At 40.6% G+C, this 17,024-nt stretch overlaps 3 protein-coding genes across 4 annotated transcripts in view; 2 read left to right on the top strand and 1 right to left on the bottom strand.

Moving 5' to 3' along the window:
- The first annotated feature begins 155 nt into the window (after nucleotides 1–155).
- Nucleotides 156–8,571, top strand: crnkl1 (crooked neck pre-mRNA splicing factor 1). Its single transcript, XM_061753498.1, has 14 exons — nucleotides 156–343; nucleotides 458–610; nucleotides 692–783; nucleotides 1,281–1,439; nucleotides 1,595–1,761; nucleotides 3,009–3,187; nucleotides 3,824–3,994; nucleotides 4,423–4,614; nucleotides 4,864–4,923; nucleotides 4,995–5,075; nucleotides 5,583–5,822; nucleotides 6,656–6,757; nucleotides 6,886–7,134; nucleotides 8,141–8,571. Exons 1-14 carry the CDS (start codon nucleotides 296–298, stop codon nucleotides 8,474–8,476), a joined length of 2,229 nt encoding a protein of 742 aa, XP_061609482.1. The 5' UTR covers nucleotides 156–295; the 3' UTR covers nucleotides 8,477–8,571.
- naa20 (N-alpha-acetyltransferase 20, NatB catalytic subunit) lies at nucleotides 8,467–12,427 on the bottom strand. The gene is made up of 6 exons (XM_061753501.1): nucleotides 12,310–12,427; nucleotides 11,951–11,975; nucleotides 11,248–11,338; nucleotides 10,410–10,545; nucleotides 9,910–10,055; nucleotides 8,467–9,817 (listed from the first exon to the last, which is right to left on the bottom strand). The coding sequence occupies exons 1-6, from the start codon at nucleotides 12,360–12,362 to the stop codon at nucleotides 9,732–9,734; spliced, it is 537 nt and encodes a 178-aa protein (XP_061609485.1). The 5' UTR covers nucleotides 12,363–12,427; the 3' UTR covers nucleotides 8,467–9,731.
- cd109 (CD109 molecule) overlaps nucleotides 12,418–17,024 on the top strand; it is a 23,891-nt gene continuing 19,284 nt past the window's right edge. The window contains exons 1-6 of one of the 2 annotated variants that reach the window (XM_061753496.1): nucleotides 12,418–12,468; nucleotides 13,842–14,064; nucleotides 14,640–14,806; nucleotides 14,887–14,915; nucleotides 16,331–16,567; nucleotides 16,643–16,768. In XM_061753496.1, coding sequence (XP_061609480.1) covers nucleotides 13,991–14,064; nucleotides 14,640–14,806; nucleotides 14,887–14,915; nucleotides 16,331–16,567; nucleotides 16,643–16,768 — 633 coding nt within the window. In that variant the 5' untranslated portion in view covers nucleotides 12,418–12,468; nucleotides 13,842–13,990. The remainder of the gene's footprint in view (nucleotides 12,469–13,841; nucleotides 14,065–14,639; nucleotides 14,807–14,886; nucleotides 14,916–16,330; nucleotides 16,568–16,642; nucleotides 16,769–17,024) is intronic. The other variant, XM_061753497.1, reaches the window with a different exon arrangement.

Raw genomic sequence — 17,024 nt, 5'->3', positions numbered from 1 at the left:
GACGTTTTCTCGTGTGACGTCAGGGATGCAAAATTAAAAGTAAAGTCGTGAGAAAACAACACTTTTGAACAATTTTAAAAATACAGTCTAACTGCTAAGATCCAAGCCTTTTGTTTCCTTTTTAGGACGCAAATTTTGTAACTTTTGGTAACCGGACGTTGCAAAGCATTGTGGGAACTGTCATGGTGGCTCGCGTGCGCTGCAAAAAACAATTCGGCGTGTCTCTGACTTATTTACTTTGTTTGGGTTTTTACTTCAAATAATCGACTAGCTTCCGAAATTTTTGGTTGCCAAAATGGCTTCGACGGCAGCTGGGAAACAGCGAATACCGAAGGTGGCGAAGGTAAAAAAGAAAAAAAAAACGCAAAAACAGACTGGCTGAGCTAATGCTAGCAAGCAGCGTTTGGACGTCGGGGGAATCAAATGTCAATGAGGTGAGTGTTTTTTTGTGTTTCAGGTGAAGAATAAAGCCCCGGCGGAGGTGCAGATCACCGCCGAGCAGCTCCTCAGGGAAGCCAAAGAACGAGAACTTGAACTTCTGCCGCCGCCACCTAAACAAAAGATCACCGACAAGGAAGAACTGAACGACTACAAGCTGAGGAAGAGGAAGGTCAGCAGCCACCCACAAATTTGCTCACAAATCTACTTTTTCCTTTCACCGCTAGCTCATGTAACTTTGTTTACTTTACAGGCATTTGAGGACAACATCCGAAAGAACCGCACCGTAATCAGTAACTGGATTAAATACGCGCAATGGGAGGAAAGCCTGACCGAGATCCAGAGGTAGTTCATTTTAACATCGTTCATATATATTTAGCTTTAGATTAAATATTAGTACTGACCGCAACCGTGAGGCGTTCTCCGCTGGCTAAACAGTAAACATGATCAAAAGCCAGCGGTATTTAAAACTGTTGGAGGTAATGAACCCTGCAAGTTTCATAGGCGCCTTCGTAATGGAAAAAATAAAAAGTGACTTTTTTTTTCCATATTTGGAAAAAATAGGTATATATATATTTTTAGAGTGAACCATGTGTTAGTTCGACAGTGTTCAAAGAGCAAAACCATCAAGAGGTGTAACAATCAGATTTCTGTAGTCCTCCACGAAAGCAGACTTTTGTGTGTTGAATCAAAATAAGACTTTTGCAAACATCTGCTTTTACGTTGGAAAAACAATGATCCACATTTTTGGTGATCATTGCCATTACATTGCATTTTGTAGGGTTTTGTTTGTTCCGAAAGGCACAACCGGCCACTGTCATTGAACCTTTGTGTGACTTTAGGGCTCGCTCCATTTACGAGCGTGCGCTGGACGTGGACCACCGAAACGTGACCCTGTGGCTGAAATACGCCGAAATGGAGATGAAGAGTCGGCAGGTGAACCACGCCCGCAACATCTGGGACAGAGCCATCACCATCCTGCCCCGTGTCAACCAGTTCTGGTAAACCCCACTCTGCCGAGAGTTCATTGCCACCAAAACGCACCGTCATGTTGCACAAATTCAGAGTCCCTCAACCTTTTGATAGCGGTGGCCCCCGATCATCAGGGCCTTTTTTTTTTTTTTTTTTTTTTTGAACTAACTTTGTCCTCTCGCAGGTACAAGTACACGTACATGGAGGAGATGCTGGGAAATGTGGCGGGCTGCAGACAGGCGTTTGAGCGCTGGATGGAGTGGGAGCCCGAAGAGCAGGCCTGGCATTCCTACATCAACTTTGAGCTACGCTACAAGGAGGTGGACAAAGCTCGCAGCATCTACGAGCGATATATCCTTCTCATGCTGCCGTCCCGTTGTTGTTTTTCTTCTTTCGGGCTTAATCCTCTTCATGGGTGGCTACGGCGACTCATCATTTTTCCATATCTCCCTTTCCTCTGCATCTTCTGCTCTTACTCCAGCAATCTGCAAGTCTTCCTATATCACATCCCTTTTTATTTGGTCTTTCTCTTGGCGCTCCATTTCCTGCATCCTTCTGCCGATGTCGTACCTGTAGTCTCCAGTGTCTACTTAAGTCATTCACTGCCATGGACGTTAATGTGCGCCACCTAAAATCCAAGCGTTTACTGCCACTGGCGGTACGTTTTTCCACGGGTAGGGATGGAAGTGGGTCTCGTCCAGCTTTTCCGTGAAATTCAGGTTTGTAAACAACCCTAACTACTAATAGATCCCTGTAGATGATGCCGTTTTATCATTTTGAATTTGAGATCAGCGCAGCGTTCGAGTAGAACATAAAAATTTGGTGGTGAATCTCAGCTTGTCACGTCGATTATGAGGGAGAGAAATGGTCACACGTTGAAAGTCGGACATTTTTAGGTACCTCACAGTTGAACAGAGTATGTATATGTATGGAAGTGTTGCGGAAGGTAGTAGAAAGTGTGTGTCACCATCTTGAGAAAAGATGAAGCAGTTCATGGAGTGACTGGCGAACGGCATGTAAAAAAGCCAGTGACGTTCAACTCAAGCCATGCGGTGAGTCAGCATTGCACACGGCGCATTTCTTAGTTGTTTATCTGTAAATAAGTCTTAAATAAGCCTTTCTCAATCTTGTTTTTTGTTGTTTTGGAGTTTAAAGTTACACAAAAGCCAAAAATTTGCGTCAAAGTCACTGTTTGGCTGCACGTTTCTTTTCACAAAAAGCTTTTGGTCAAAAACCGGTCTTTTTGGTGAAACCAACCCAAGTTCTACTGCTGAGTACAAGAGAACGGAAAAAGCTAGAAACCAACTTTCTCCTCGATACCATTTTAATATGGCCTCATTAGCTTTGTCTCCAAAAGTTTCAAGTCTGTCCTGTCCCTCTGATGAGCACATTCTTGATCTTGTCCATCCTCGTCACTCCCAAACAGAATCTCAGCTTCCTTTACTCTCTCACTTTAGCTGGTGCTCTTCTGCCACACTCCTCCACCTGCTCATTCTCTCTTCTTCAGTTCTCTCCCACGCTCCCCATATGTTTGAATATTTGTTTTCCTTTGCACGGCCAGCTCAAAAATAAAAAAAAAGTCCTTTACTGGTGCGCACTCGTCATGGTCCACCCCGAGGTGAAGAACTGGATCAAGTACGCTCGTTTCGAGGAGAAGCACGGCTACATCGCTCACAGCAGGAAGGTGTACGAGCGTGCCGTGGAGTTCTTTGGGGAGGAGCACGTGGACGAGTACCTCTTTGTTGCCTTCGCCAGGTTTGAGGAGATTCAGAAGGAGGTGGGTTGCTGATATTTTTCCTTTTGATCACAAATTACTTTTAGTTTTTTAACCTCTTGTTCCACGTGGCCCGAATGCTCTTTAAATGATCAGAAGAAGACCACAGTGAAAGCCCACATATTTGTGGTATTACATTCGCAAATTCACCTATTTTTGAGGTGAGTTTTTGGGGACCCTATCCATTATTCACTGGAAAAACTCACCTATTCACTTATTTTGTTTTTGTGTTCAGGCCAAAGCAAAAGTATTACTTTTGGCATCATCTTACTGTCAAGAAACTATGTTAAAGTGACTTAATAGTTTCCTTTCGACAAAAACAGTGCTTTGCTGCTAACTTGTGGCATCTATGGTTACTTTTTTTTGGTGGGGGCGCATCAATAACTGACAGATTCTGTGGCAGGGCACGGTCACGATCCCAATGAATAATTAAAATCTGCGAGTAAAATAGATTACCATGTTTCTGTGCTGCTTGTTTTGTTTGTGGTTTGAAATATTGAAATTAAAGTAAAGACTTCATAATTACAAAAAACAACATTGAAGTAGATGGGCAAAAGTATTATGCTTTTTATTTGGAACGATTTTGAACAAAATAGTTTGTGTGGACTGACGGTGTTCCTGATGTTTGCCTCTGTTCAGTTTGAGCGCGTGCGTGTGATCTACAAGTACGCTTTGGACAGGATCCCCAAGCAGCATGCCCAGGAACTCTTCAAAAACTACACCATGTTTGAGAAAAAATTTGGAGACCGACGGGGCATCGAGGACGTCATCGTCAGCAAAAGAAGGTTCCAATATGAGGAGGAGGTCAAGGTAGGCAGGCCACCACGTGGAACTCACGCTGCTTCAATGCCTGTGTTGGGAATCACTCCCTATCCACTATACAGTGGCCTACATAGTGAGCTGCCTATTTTGAAGTGTTTAGTAAGTATACACTACCAATCAAAAGTATGAAGACACATTCTCATGTTATTGAATGAGAAACTTAAATACTGCAATTGCAGTTAAAAATGACACCCAACGAGTGCAACGCTGGTCAGATAAGTCAAATGTTTTAGAGACGGACGGAGCAACCCTTCAAAATTAATAGGGAGGGGAAAAAAATTTCATCATTCCCTACTCCTGAATCACTACAAAGTGATCCTCAGTGGACATTTTAAGGAACTATGTAGGTCCACTCTATAAAAAGCCCAACACAGCCTATGCTCTCCTCTTTCGCTAATGTGTGTCTCTACGCGAAGGCCAACCCACACAACTATGATGCCTGGTTCGATTATCTCCGGCTGGTGGAGAGCGATGCCGATCCCGACACGGTGCGAGAGGTGTACGAGCGCTCCATCGCCAACGTCCCGCCCATCCAAGAAAAGCGCCACTGGAGACGCTACATCTACTTGTGGATCAACTACGCCCTCTACGAAGAACTGGAGGTCATGGTGAGTTTGTGTCACCTCATGCCATCAAATCACAAATACAAAATCGTGTTCCACCACTATATCGCATTTCAACATCCTTGAATGCTTGATTCAAAAACAGGACATTATGTCCAAATTACCAAAAATACATTGATTATGATACAGTTACTGCTATCGTGCTTTTTCACCTATACGTAACGTATTCCCAGCTGTAAACAGGGGCTGACTGTATTGTAATTATTGAGGCAGTCGGTTTGTGTTTGTGGACAGGACGTGGACAGTACAAGGCAGGTGTATCAGGCCTGTCTGGATCTGATCCCTCACAAAAAGGTAATCAATAGAATGACAATAAGTAATGTCCTTGTGGAGACTTTACTTGACAGCCACCTCGTGTGTCTCAGTTCACCTTTGCGAAGATCTGGCTTCTATACGGTCAGTTTGAGATCAGACAGAAGAACCTGCAGGGCGCCAGAAAGGTCATGGTAAGTAAGAGTCACATTTGTCTTTCGTTTTGTCGTAAGCGTGGCATGTTCTAGCCCACAGTTTCTCATATTTTCTACTAGTTGGGTCTTGAAAAGAAAATATCAATTTTTTTTCACCTACAAAAATCTGATTTCCAATTCAATTGATAAAATCGGTTATCAATAAGGATTGGGACTTGAGAAATTCAACATGTCAACTAGGACTTGCGACTAATGATGATTTTAATAATCAATTAATCGATCAATTAATTATTATTATTTTTTAAATTCCTGATGAATCAGATAAAAAAATGTTTTAATTTCCGTCCCTTCAAAAACAGGTTATTTTAAATTGACAGTGCAGAAAATGCATAAACATAAATACATTTTGAAGTTAAACAAGGTCTCTAAACAATTAATCAATTAGTCGATAGTTTTTGATTAATTTGACAATCGATCAGTTGTCAATGAATCAATTAATCGTTGCACCTCTAAATTGTCAACATCAAAACATTTTGTACTCTCCAGGGCACGGCGATCGGGAAATGTCCCAAGAACAAACTCTTGAAGGGCTACATCGAGCTGGAGCTTCAGCTGCGCGAGTTTGACCGCTGCCGGAAGCTCTACGAAAAATACCTGGAGTTCTCGCCGGAGAACTGCACTACCTGGATCAAGTTTGCAGAGCTGGAGACCATCCTGGGCGATGTGGACCGGGCCCGTGCCATCTTTGAGCTCGCCATCGGACAGCCGCGACTGGACATGCCCGAGGTGCCACGCGATGCTCCTCAATCCCGTACTAAAAATGGAAATTACAGTTTACGCCCATTTATCACAGCGGATATGATCCAGCCCATAGATGTCAAACTCAAAGCCCGGGAGCCAGATGCGGCCCGGCAAATCATGCTCGTCAACTTCCGTGGTTTTTGCTAAAATCTGTCCCCAAATTCCAAATTGTCATAATAATAAACAATAATGTTGGGATATTGCATTTTTCTGTTAGCAAACCCTTCTTCTACAGTAACTTAAACAATACTTGAACAGACTATTATCCTTGTCTTCTGATTTCAAAACGAGTTATCCCCCAATTTGTTGTGTAATGGTAATAATATGATTTGGTGATTAAACATTTCACTGTTCTAACGGCCCTCTGAGGGAAATCATAACTACAATGCGGCCCGAGACAAAAAGGAGTTTGATACCCCTGATCCAGCCCCGCAATAGGTGAATAACCACAATATGGAAACTGTATAGACAAAAAAGAGTTTCGCTTAAATTAGTTCTCCAAATTAGAGCACAAGTGTGCTTGCTTCAAGCTGCTTGTCACTCCTTGTTTACGTTTACTAGAAAACTGACACATCAAAACAATGAAACGTTTTATTTTTAAACACAAAAATGTTCACCCAAACCATATAACAAAAGTCAGCGAGCTTAATGCTAACATACAATATGAAATGCCGTAGACATGCTAACATAAATTAGCATTAGTGTTATGGTAATTCTCAACCCTTATTTTAACCCACACGGAGCAGCAACACATACAGAGCATACGACAATACTCACGGGCATGAAATAGATCAAAAACATATTTACGTGTCCTTCAGGTTCTGTGGAAATCCTACATCGACTTTGAGATCGAGCAGGAGGAGTTCGGGAACACGAGGAACCTTTACAAAAGACTACTGCAGCGTACCCAGCACGTCAAGGTGAGCCCGGCTCTTCACGCAGTGATTGACGCACAAACGACATCCATCAGGCAGTCATCAGAAAAATACACAGGTCAAATACACATAACTCTGCTAGTGGTTCCTCTGATGTCCCCGTACGTCTTCAGGTTTGGATTAGCTACGCCAAGTTCGAGTTGTCGCTGGAAGGCAGCGAGCGGCTGCAGAAGTGCCGCCAGATCTTTGAGGAGGCCAACAAGAGCCTGAGGAGTTGTGAGGAGAAGGAGGAGCGACTCATGCTGCTCGAGTCATGGAAGGACTTTGAGGCTGAGTTTGGCTCAGACAGCAGCAGGGAACAGGTCCAGGAGCTGTTGCCCGAGAAGGTCAAAAAGAGGAGGAAGCTCACGGCCGAGGATGGGGTACGATTGCTTCATCTTTTCACATGTGGGGTGGCCGGGCGGTCAATCCATTTTGTCCATTAATTCAGGGTTTATTTTGACTATTTTTTTTTTAAATAAATTTTTGGGGAGGAAAATGTTTTTTTTTTATTTATTTTTTTTAAAATATTTTTTCTGAAAAATATGTTTATATGTTTAAAAAATGTATTTAAACATATGAATTCAGGTTTCTTCATCAGATGTTTTTTTAAAAATATTTTTTGGGGGTAATTCTATAAAATTACAAAAAATCACTGACAAATTGATTTTTCAGAATTTGTTTTTTTAGTATTTCTTTTGGAAAAAATATGCATTTAGAAAAGTTTATTTAAAAAAAAATAGTGGGGAGTATATCTGTACTTTTAAAATAGCTTTTTATGGAACATTTTTTAAAATAGCTATTTAAAAAAAAAAAAAATCTTTTTGAAAAATATGTTATCCATTTATTGTTTGTCAGATTTTATTTTGAGATGTATATTTTTGAAGATGACTAGATTTTTTTGGAAAAATATTTTTTATTGGTCTATTTCGTTTTGAAAAATATACACCACGGATATAAATTTAAGACACACTTTCTCATGCTGTTGAATGAGAAATCATGTTCAGTTTTGAGCGATTGTGTGTATATTTTAATATATTTTAATACTTAATTAGGTACACGAGTTTCATCGACAATCATGTTTACGAACAGGTTTTGACTAAAAGGGCATTTATTTTCAAATAGGAAGTACTTATTTTGTACACATATTTTACTGTGGAAGTTAATGCAGGAAAAATAAATAAAGCAGAGAAGGAAAAAGAGCCAAACTTTTTTTCAATGTCATTTGCTTTTTTCTTTTAACCGAAGAAAAAAAAAATCTAATCAAATGGCAAATTGGATTTTTGTGTTAAAGAGCCGAGATTTCACATTTGATCTTGCATTCTTGGTGTTGAAATGTTCTTTGTGACCGTCCCAATCGTGACTTTTTCTTCTCCCTTGCGGCTGTAGTCGGACGCAGGCTGGGAGGAGTACTACGACTACATTTTCCCCGAGGACGCCGCCAACCAACCCAACCTCAAGCTGCTCGCCATGGCCAAGGTGTGGAAGAAGCAGCAGCAGCCACCCAACGAAGACGACCGGAACCTTCCGGAAAAAGCTCAGAGGAATGAGGAGACATCCGCCGCCGCTTCCAAAGACGTGCTGGAACACTCTGAGGGAAGCAAAGTTATCGAAGAAGACAAGGTGTGTGACGACAGAGATGACAGTAACAGGAGTGAGGAAGAAGACGGAGAGAAGGAGGATGTTAGCGAAAAGAAGAACAGAAGCGATGAGGATCAAGATTAAGATTTTTTTTCTGTCTTTATGATGACCAACATTTTTTTTTTTATACGAATGTTTATTGAGCATGTACAGCAATTAAAGACGATTTGTAGCTTTCACTCTGTGGCTCTCTGGCATTCAGAAACCCGTTTAAGGATTTATTCCGTATCCTTGCTATTCAGCTTAAGGTCTATGTACTAGTGCGCTCTTCGTCCTCACTCGTTGGACAACTTTGGCACCGTTTTAAGGAGAGTGATTCTCAGTGTAGAATGAGTAGTGGTACGTGGGTTCCCTCTAGTGGTATGCAAAAGATGTTCAAACTGCATAATTTTTGTGACTTCAACTTTTTAACTACAGTTCAGTTGTAATTAACTTTTAGGTACAATCCAATTCGCTGGCGTCACACAGAAACAGAAAATATATCCCAAATTGGTCAAGTTATTACTTTTTACACAAATCCATACTTTTGCCACGGTTTCCGCCTGACACCAGCGATTTGCATTTAAACCTTTAGAAATGTTTTTTTCAAACATTTACAAAGCATTTTTATGTAACTTTTTTGTCCAATACATTTTTAACTGAATCATCATCATTATTATTATATATACTATTAAGTACATTGATTTTCCTATATTTAGGCGCAGGGTTAATGTTCAAATTGCAATGGGAAAGGTCCTCAGTGGTTTGAAAACCACTGTTGTAGGACAACTACTTGTTACCACTGAGGTAAAACTGAGCACGACACTGCAAAAACTCAAAATCTTACCAAGAGTATTCATCTTATTTCTAGTCAAAACTAATATGATTACACTCACCTAATAAGTACCGGTAACACAAGACAATTAACAATTTAAAGACAATTTTCACTTGTTTCAAGCTAGTTTTTCCTTGAAATAAGGAGACAAAAAAATTGTCATTGGGGTAAGTTTCTTTTTCTTATTACAAGGGCAAATTTCTCTATTTATTTCCAGTGAAATTTTGCTTGAAACAAGTTCCTTTTCAGGTGATAAATCTTAATTTAAATGTGATAGGTCTTATTTAAGTATAAGACTAAAAGAAATATTATTAGTAAGATTTTTAGTTTTTGCAGTACTAGTACCAATTTTGCATTTATTCACAGCCCACTAGTTTTCATTCACAATTCACAGGATGAATAGTCTACTAGTGGGTCTTACTAGTGAGCACAATGAGCATCCTAGTACTTGAGATATCAAGAATATAGGCATGAATGCTCAAACGGCTTTCTATTCTGGCATCCACCAGTGAGCCACAAGCGTCGTTATTCGATGTCCTCGGGCCTGACGGGATGCGGCAGCGGGATGATGGACTTCTTCTCCGTGTCTCGGGACAATGCTTTCCTCATGTCTGCACGGGGGGATGCACACAAAAAGAGATCACACAAGGTCCAGGAACCGCAAAGATCACAACGATGACGACAACTTCGTTGATCGTCTGACCGTAGGCGTCCTCGTCCGGCTCGCCGTTGCTGGCCGAGTAGTACTCAATGACGGTCCGGTAGACGCTGTAGCCCAGACGCTTGTACATGCTGACCGCCACCTGGTTGGACACGCGCACGAACAGGTCCACGAAGAAGCCACCCTTCCTATGAAACACCAAACACCGTCGGCATTAGACACGCAGTGAAATAAAAGTTACACGTAATTTAACAGCTTCATTAGTGTTTTATTACACTTTTTAGCAGCTTGTAATGTTCCTGTCATTAACAACTAGTTTCCCATTTTACAATCAGTTCTACTTTCAACAAGGAAGTAAACATATGATAGAAATCACTTTAGCGACCCTAAAGCTTTCCTTACATAAAATAAATGGTTGTGACAACCACAGCCAGGGGTTTTCCTGGCTCAATTGTAGTATTTTGACTATATAGTCAAAAGTGAGGGAACACTATAGACTTTTTGTCTCACGACAAGAATTGTGGATAAAAGAGGACTCAAACCTCTCCGAGATCTCCTCCAGCATCTCCATGAGTTTGGCTGCCAATCCCAACCGTCGAAACTCGGGCGCGACGGACAACGCGGTGACGTGGCCGTGCCACTCCTCTCGGGCCACCGAGCCCTCCGCCTTCCCCATGACTGCAACCGCACGCACAGCAGCAACAAGTACAAGACTTTAGTGTTGAAATAGCAATTCCGTATGTGTATTAGGAAATCATATTTTTTTCTTTAACTCCCCCCAAAAATTATTGAATAATTGGGGATAAACCACCAACATGTGTTTTGGGAATTGGTCCCCCCCCCCCCCCCAAAAAAGAGAAAGCAAAAATAAAGATTCCATATGTGGTGTGGGGCATGCCTCGAAGTTGGAGCATAAATAGCTGAGTCTTCCACACAAACGTTGGCTAGTGCGCCCTAACAAAGCCTGGCTGCATGAACTGATGAAGCCTGCTCGGATGAGAGACGAAACGTCTTCCAAGACAAAAAGAACAGAGAATGAAATGACCCGGATGAATGAGAATATTAAGAGCCAACAAAGAGAAAAACAAAAAATGAGAAAAAACATGTGGGGGATGAGTTTATGGGTGAATCCGCGGGTGCCGAAACACAAGTATGCTGGGGTCCACTGTATACAGGAATTTTTTTATATCGCGGACTATATGGTTGATTCATCACTCGAATGAAGCTACTCGGGTGCTGTTAATGATGCCATTGTGGTCGCATGATTACAATGCCAGCTGGTGTAGTAGATATTCAGCACTACAAAATAGCCAACTCACAATATGGGGCATTATATACTATCCAGTGGCTAGGGAGGGCTTCTCAACACAGCCAACTTACTGTATCCCATCAGTTCCCCTCCAGGAGCCTCGGCAACAATGAAGTACTCGGGCCAGTGTGCCAAGTACTGCAGGTAGAACGGGATCCCATACTGAGGTGAAAACTCAGGTGGATAAAACATGAAACATTCGTCACAGCACTAATCATTTTCGTTATTAACGCAGGGAACATTCCTGACGTCTAGAGAGTTCTGCTGCTGTCACACGTGGAAACGCTTGTTGCATTTGTTGTTTTTGGACAAGCCACATCACTGCCATATTGTGCTCCCTGTCCATTTTTTGGATTCAGTACAAAATGTTAAGGCATTTACAGAGCCCTTGATGGCCAGGTTGCTCCATACTTGGTGGATTTGGTTGCCCTTTTTTTGTCCTGTCAGATCACTGAGGCCTTCTAACTGCCTTTTTACTTACTGTCCCTCCGACAAGATTCAAAACCAAAAGGTGATCGAGCCTCAGATTCAGTTGTGTAATATGCTTCCATTTGGAGCTAAAAGTTGCCTGTTCTGTAGACATTAGACAGGCTTTCTCCAATGACATTGATTCCCCCCCCCCCCCCCCCCCCACCTATTAACAATATGATTTTTATTATTATTATTATTATTTGAGCCATGTGAAGCACTTTGTGAGTCCTCTCTAAGAGAAGTTCTACAGAAATTACATTTACTTACTTCCTGAGGTAGCCAAAGTTGTACATTAAAGGATACAGTTTCTGTTAAAGGGTCCAAGTTGCTGTGGAATCAAAGGTACAAGTTGACATCGTTACTATCATTTATGATAAGACTTATTATTCTCTGTGAATATATATATATATATATATATATTTTTTTTTTACAAACAATTAAAACAAGGCAAATGTTAACCACGTTATTCCTAGGTTAATGTGTAGCTCAATTCTGCACATAAATAAGACCTTTTTGAGCGGAGCGCGTAGATGAACATCACACGCGGATTAGCCGGCTAACGTTCCCACGCAACTGACGTATAAAGCCACGCACTACAGCAACATACGGAAAATGAAATTAAATACTTGGTCATCTTGGGAAACAAGAAGGTTTGTACTTACATATTGTTGAATTTAAACAAATCGTCGCAGTTGAACGGCCGTAATGTCGTCATGTCGGTGTCCTCTAATGACAGGAACAATCCGAGGCGCGCCCTCTGTCGGTCGGAGGGCAGAGGTGCAACTACAGCTGGTTTCGTCCATTTGGGGAACATGCAGAAAGTAAATAAGTCATCTATATTCCACTTTTCATCGAGAGGACTCACAAAATGCTTCAGATATAGACAGTGTTGGACAATCTACTTCGCTAAATTTCAAGTTATTTTACATGAAATGAAGCTTCACTGCACTGAAGCTGCCCACCAGTAAGAGAAACACTAGCAAGCAAAGAAATGACAAACGTAGCTAAACTACATCAAAGCTATGTCAAACTCTATGTTTACCAATTGTTCTATAAATGAAAACTTAATTGTGTTATAATTAACATAACTCAGCAGTGTGTATAAACAACAAATATTGTATTATAGTTGCAGAGGTAGTCGTTTTTCTCCTTCATTAAAGCTAATAGCTTCCGCGTTTGTAGTTTAAAAAAAAAAAATGTGATTATTTAAACAGACACCAACAATTTGGATTTGTAGAGAAATAACCCCCATAAATTATTTTTTATTATTTATATTATTATTTTATTTGTATTATATTTTATTTTATTAATTTTCTATCTTTCTAATTCTATTTCTATTATCTATTTCTATTTCTATTATCTATTTCTATATTTTATTACCATTTACACACACGCACACACACACAAAAGCTCTTGTTAGTAAAAGATAAATTAACCTTCTAATTGCTTATCACATATAAATTTAGAATACCCTAAATAAAAACTATTAAGATTTAACCTGGAACCAGAAATAAAACACCCATATAATTCGATTCACACAAAAAATGGAGTTGTCTGCTTTAGCATTTGAACCCTTCAGATATTTCAGGCTGTTAGTACATATTATATTTGACATGAGTTTCAAGTTTTGTTTTGAACTACTGAATTACTTAAGATTTCTATCATATTCTAATAGACACATTATAAACTCATGGTTCAGATTTGGCCTGTCACATCATTTTACATGGCCCGCAAAAAATACAAAAAACTTTGTTGTTACCAAAACTCTTTTTTAATATACATAGAACAAGAGTTGAATAAATTATTTTTCTTGACTTTGGATTTCAAAACTATATCCAACAGTTTGTTGTGTATCTGTAATAAAATGATGAGGAGATGATATATTTATTTGGTTTCACGGTCATAACGGCGCTCTGAGGGGAAACACGAACTCTAATGTGGTCCATGACAAAAATGAGTTTGGACCTGTATATTTGACTAAATTGTTACCTGTGTGAGGGTGTATTTTCCCCTTCAGAAAGAGCATTAAAGGTCTAAACTTTAGCTTTCAATCTTGGCTATAGTAATAATCATATTCACATAAACATAGCCCGTCATGTTGTGAAAGTAATCTAGAGTGACAAAAACCTTTTGCTCAACCTAAATCACAAACACGACGTGACCTTTTTCCTTTCCCCTTCTTTTGTGTGAACAGGCTCCACCTAGTGATCGTTTCCCACGAAGGGCGTGGACGCGTAAAGCGATCGGGGTCGACCTCCGGGAGGCTGCTACAGAAAAGGTGGCGTCATTCTCACGTGTGAAGAAAAGCGCAGCGAGAGGAGCTGGGCCCGTCATTCGGAGCGGATGGAGCATCTTAAGAGTTTCCAGGTGTTCGTGGCGCTGCTCGGCCTCGCCGCCGCCCAGAACCTCACACACAGGTAAGCAGTCAACCTCTGCATGGAAGGCTGGGTCATTAATCTGCAACTAACGATTATTGTAATAATCGATTCATCGTCCATTTTTCAATTAACCAATGAATCAGATAAAAAAAACCACACAGGTCATTATTCAAAATTGACAGTGCAGAAAATGCACAAAGATAAACTAATGATGATTCAGTTCCCGGTTTGGTCCGTAACCGTCAGAAAATCGGCCAAAATGTTAATCTTTGTTTTCCAAAGTAAAAGCAGAAGTTTACAAATGTCTTATTTTGATTCCACACAAAGATAATCAGTCTGAGTTCATGGAGGACTACAGAAATCAGAGAATATTTACTGTTGAGTGGCTCAAAGTCTTAGCATTTGGCCATTTTTTCAGCTAAACAATATCGCTCAATGATTAATCGATTATCAAAATTGTTGTCGATTAATTTGAATAATCGATTAGTTGTCCATCAATCAATTAATTGTTGCACCTCGAGATAAAATTAAAAAAAATCTTCACAAACATCTAATGCACGCATGCACAAAACCTCGAGAACACAAAGCAAAGCGCGTTCCTTTGCTGTTTTCAGTGTGGAGCTTCCTGCGTCCTACCTGCTGCTGCTCCCCAGAGTCCTTCAAGCGGGACATCCGACGTCTTTGTCTGTCAGCATCCTGACGTCTTCGGCGGTCACGGTGATGGCTCGCATCGTCCACGCCGACCAGGAGATGGCCACGCAAACGCTGGACGTGGGAGGAGGTGCTGTCCTCGCTTTGTTTTGTTTTATCATGAAAGCAGGAAATAACGAGGTCTGATTGAAACTCTCTGATTTATTGAAGGATCCACCCAGCTTCTGACTCTTCCACCTGTGAGTTCCTCCTCTTCTTCTTCTTCTTCTTCTTCTTCTTCTCTTGAACTTTTCTTGCTTTGAAGGAAAAGAACACAGTAATAGGATGAAAACATTCATTCAAAAAAGCAGACCTTTTAGTTTCTAAACCAAGCTTTTACATTATAAAGAATCCTCAAACAAGGCATTCATACTGCATTCATTTTGTCAAGGTAAGACAAGGTGAGGCAGCTTTATTTATATAGCACATTTCATGCACAAGGTAACTTTAGCCATTTTTAATCTAAAACTGAATTGAAATGCAGTGGATGGACCCCTGCATACTCGAAGTTCGATACCCGCGGATTCAAGTTTTTCAAATGTTGTTTTTAATTTCCATTTTTGTTCTTTTTTGGGGGGCAAACTAGCCCTGAAAATGCTTATTGGCAGCTAATCCTCATTGAAAATGTTTTTGTGGTTAAAAAAATAAAATAAAAATAATATTGTTTTTCCAATGCAATTATAATGGACATCAATTATCCGCGTATTTTCACGATTCACGGTCCAGGTCGGGCCCTTTCCACCTGGAGTCCACTGTATGTGTATTCTTTTTTTTTCATTTTTTAAAAATTCATTTATCTCCACTGCCGACGGCTTTAGAAGTAAAATATCCATTTTAACTATGTGTGCTGGCAGTGAATGAGTCAAATGCCTTATGTCATAATTATATATATATTATAAAATATGTATTTTATGAAATCATTGATGTATTTATTTAAATATCCATCCATCCATTTTCAACACCGCTTATCCTGGTTAGGGTCGCGGGACGCTGGAGCCTATCCCAGCTGACTTCGGGCGAAAGGCGGACTACACCCTGAACTGGTCGCCAGTCAGTCGCAGGGCACATATAGACACGGACAACCATTCGCACTCACATTCACACCGTCACTGAGTGGGAACTGAACCCACGCTGCCTGCACCAAAGTCAGGCGAGTGTACCACTATACCATCAGTGACGTATTTATTTAAATATTTAAATAAAATTGTAAATACTGTATTTATTTTATGAAATTTAATTAATTACAAATAACATTAAGGCATCACAATGAATTATTATTTTATGACACATTGGCATTTTTTATATACACTTTTTAATCAAATTATAAAATTTAGGCAAATTATCATTTGATGACTAACAATTTTACACATTTTAGATGAATTTTTTAAAGATTCATTATTATTTTATGGCAATTTACACCTTTTACATATGCATTTCTTAATTATGAAAAATACAATTAGGTTATCGGAAATAATAATTATTTTATGGCAAAGGGTTTTACACATTTAAATTTTTTTAAAGCTCATCTACCTATGACCTGGCCCACCTTTCCATGTTAAAAATCAAATGAGCATCAAACCCGTGTAAAGAGTTTCGCTGTTGGCCCTTGTGGCAGGTCAGCGTTGACAAGTCAAGCTTCCGCCAAGCCTGCATCCTGGAGGTCACAGGTTACGCGGGCAGACAGCATGTTTTCGCCAACAAAACACGTTTGTACTTTGAGCCCCGAGGCTGCATGACCTTCATCCACACGGACAAGGACGTGTACCGTGCGGGTCAGCTGGTCAGGATCCGGGTCGTGACCCTTCAGGACGCCATGAAACCCTGCAACAGCTCGTTGGACATCCTGGTCAAAGTCAGACAATCAAATCTATAAATCATCAATCAATCTGCTGGTCTATGATGTTGATTTGTGCTGCTTGTGGTGCAGGACCCGCGGGGGAACCTGCTCAGGCAGTGGCGCGCTGCACAGGCAGTCCTGGGGGTTCTTTCCAGAGAGTTCCGTCTATCCGAGGAGCCTCCGCTGGGCCAGTGGACCATCTCTGCGCTGGTGGACGTGAGTGTGACACTCCTCCCAAAAACGAGCAGAATGTCAACATTTTCCACTTTCCATATGTCTTTCTGTGACTCTTCCAGTCTCTACATATCTCTGTTGCAACCTGTACTGTTGATCAAATGTTAGGTGTCGTTTTCCTCCCATGTTGAGGAGCATGATGAAGATGGAAGAAATGCCAATTGAAACTGGAAATGTATTGGTCCATTCATGGATAAAACACCTTTTGTGCAAAAATACAGCATCTATTTCACCAAAA

This window comes from Phyllopteryx taeniolatus, chromosome 18 (genome assembly GCF_024500385.1).
Source record: "Phyllopteryx taeniolatus isolate TA_2022b chromosome 18, UOR_Ptae_1.2, whole genome shotgun sequence".
Classification (NCBI taxonomy): Eukaryota; Metazoa; Chordata; class Actinopteri; order Syngnathiformes; family Syngnathidae; genus Phyllopteryx; species Phyllopteryx taeniolatus.
Note: the sequence above shows the minus strand (reverse complement) of the source record. Positions and strands in the feature narration are given on the sequence as shown.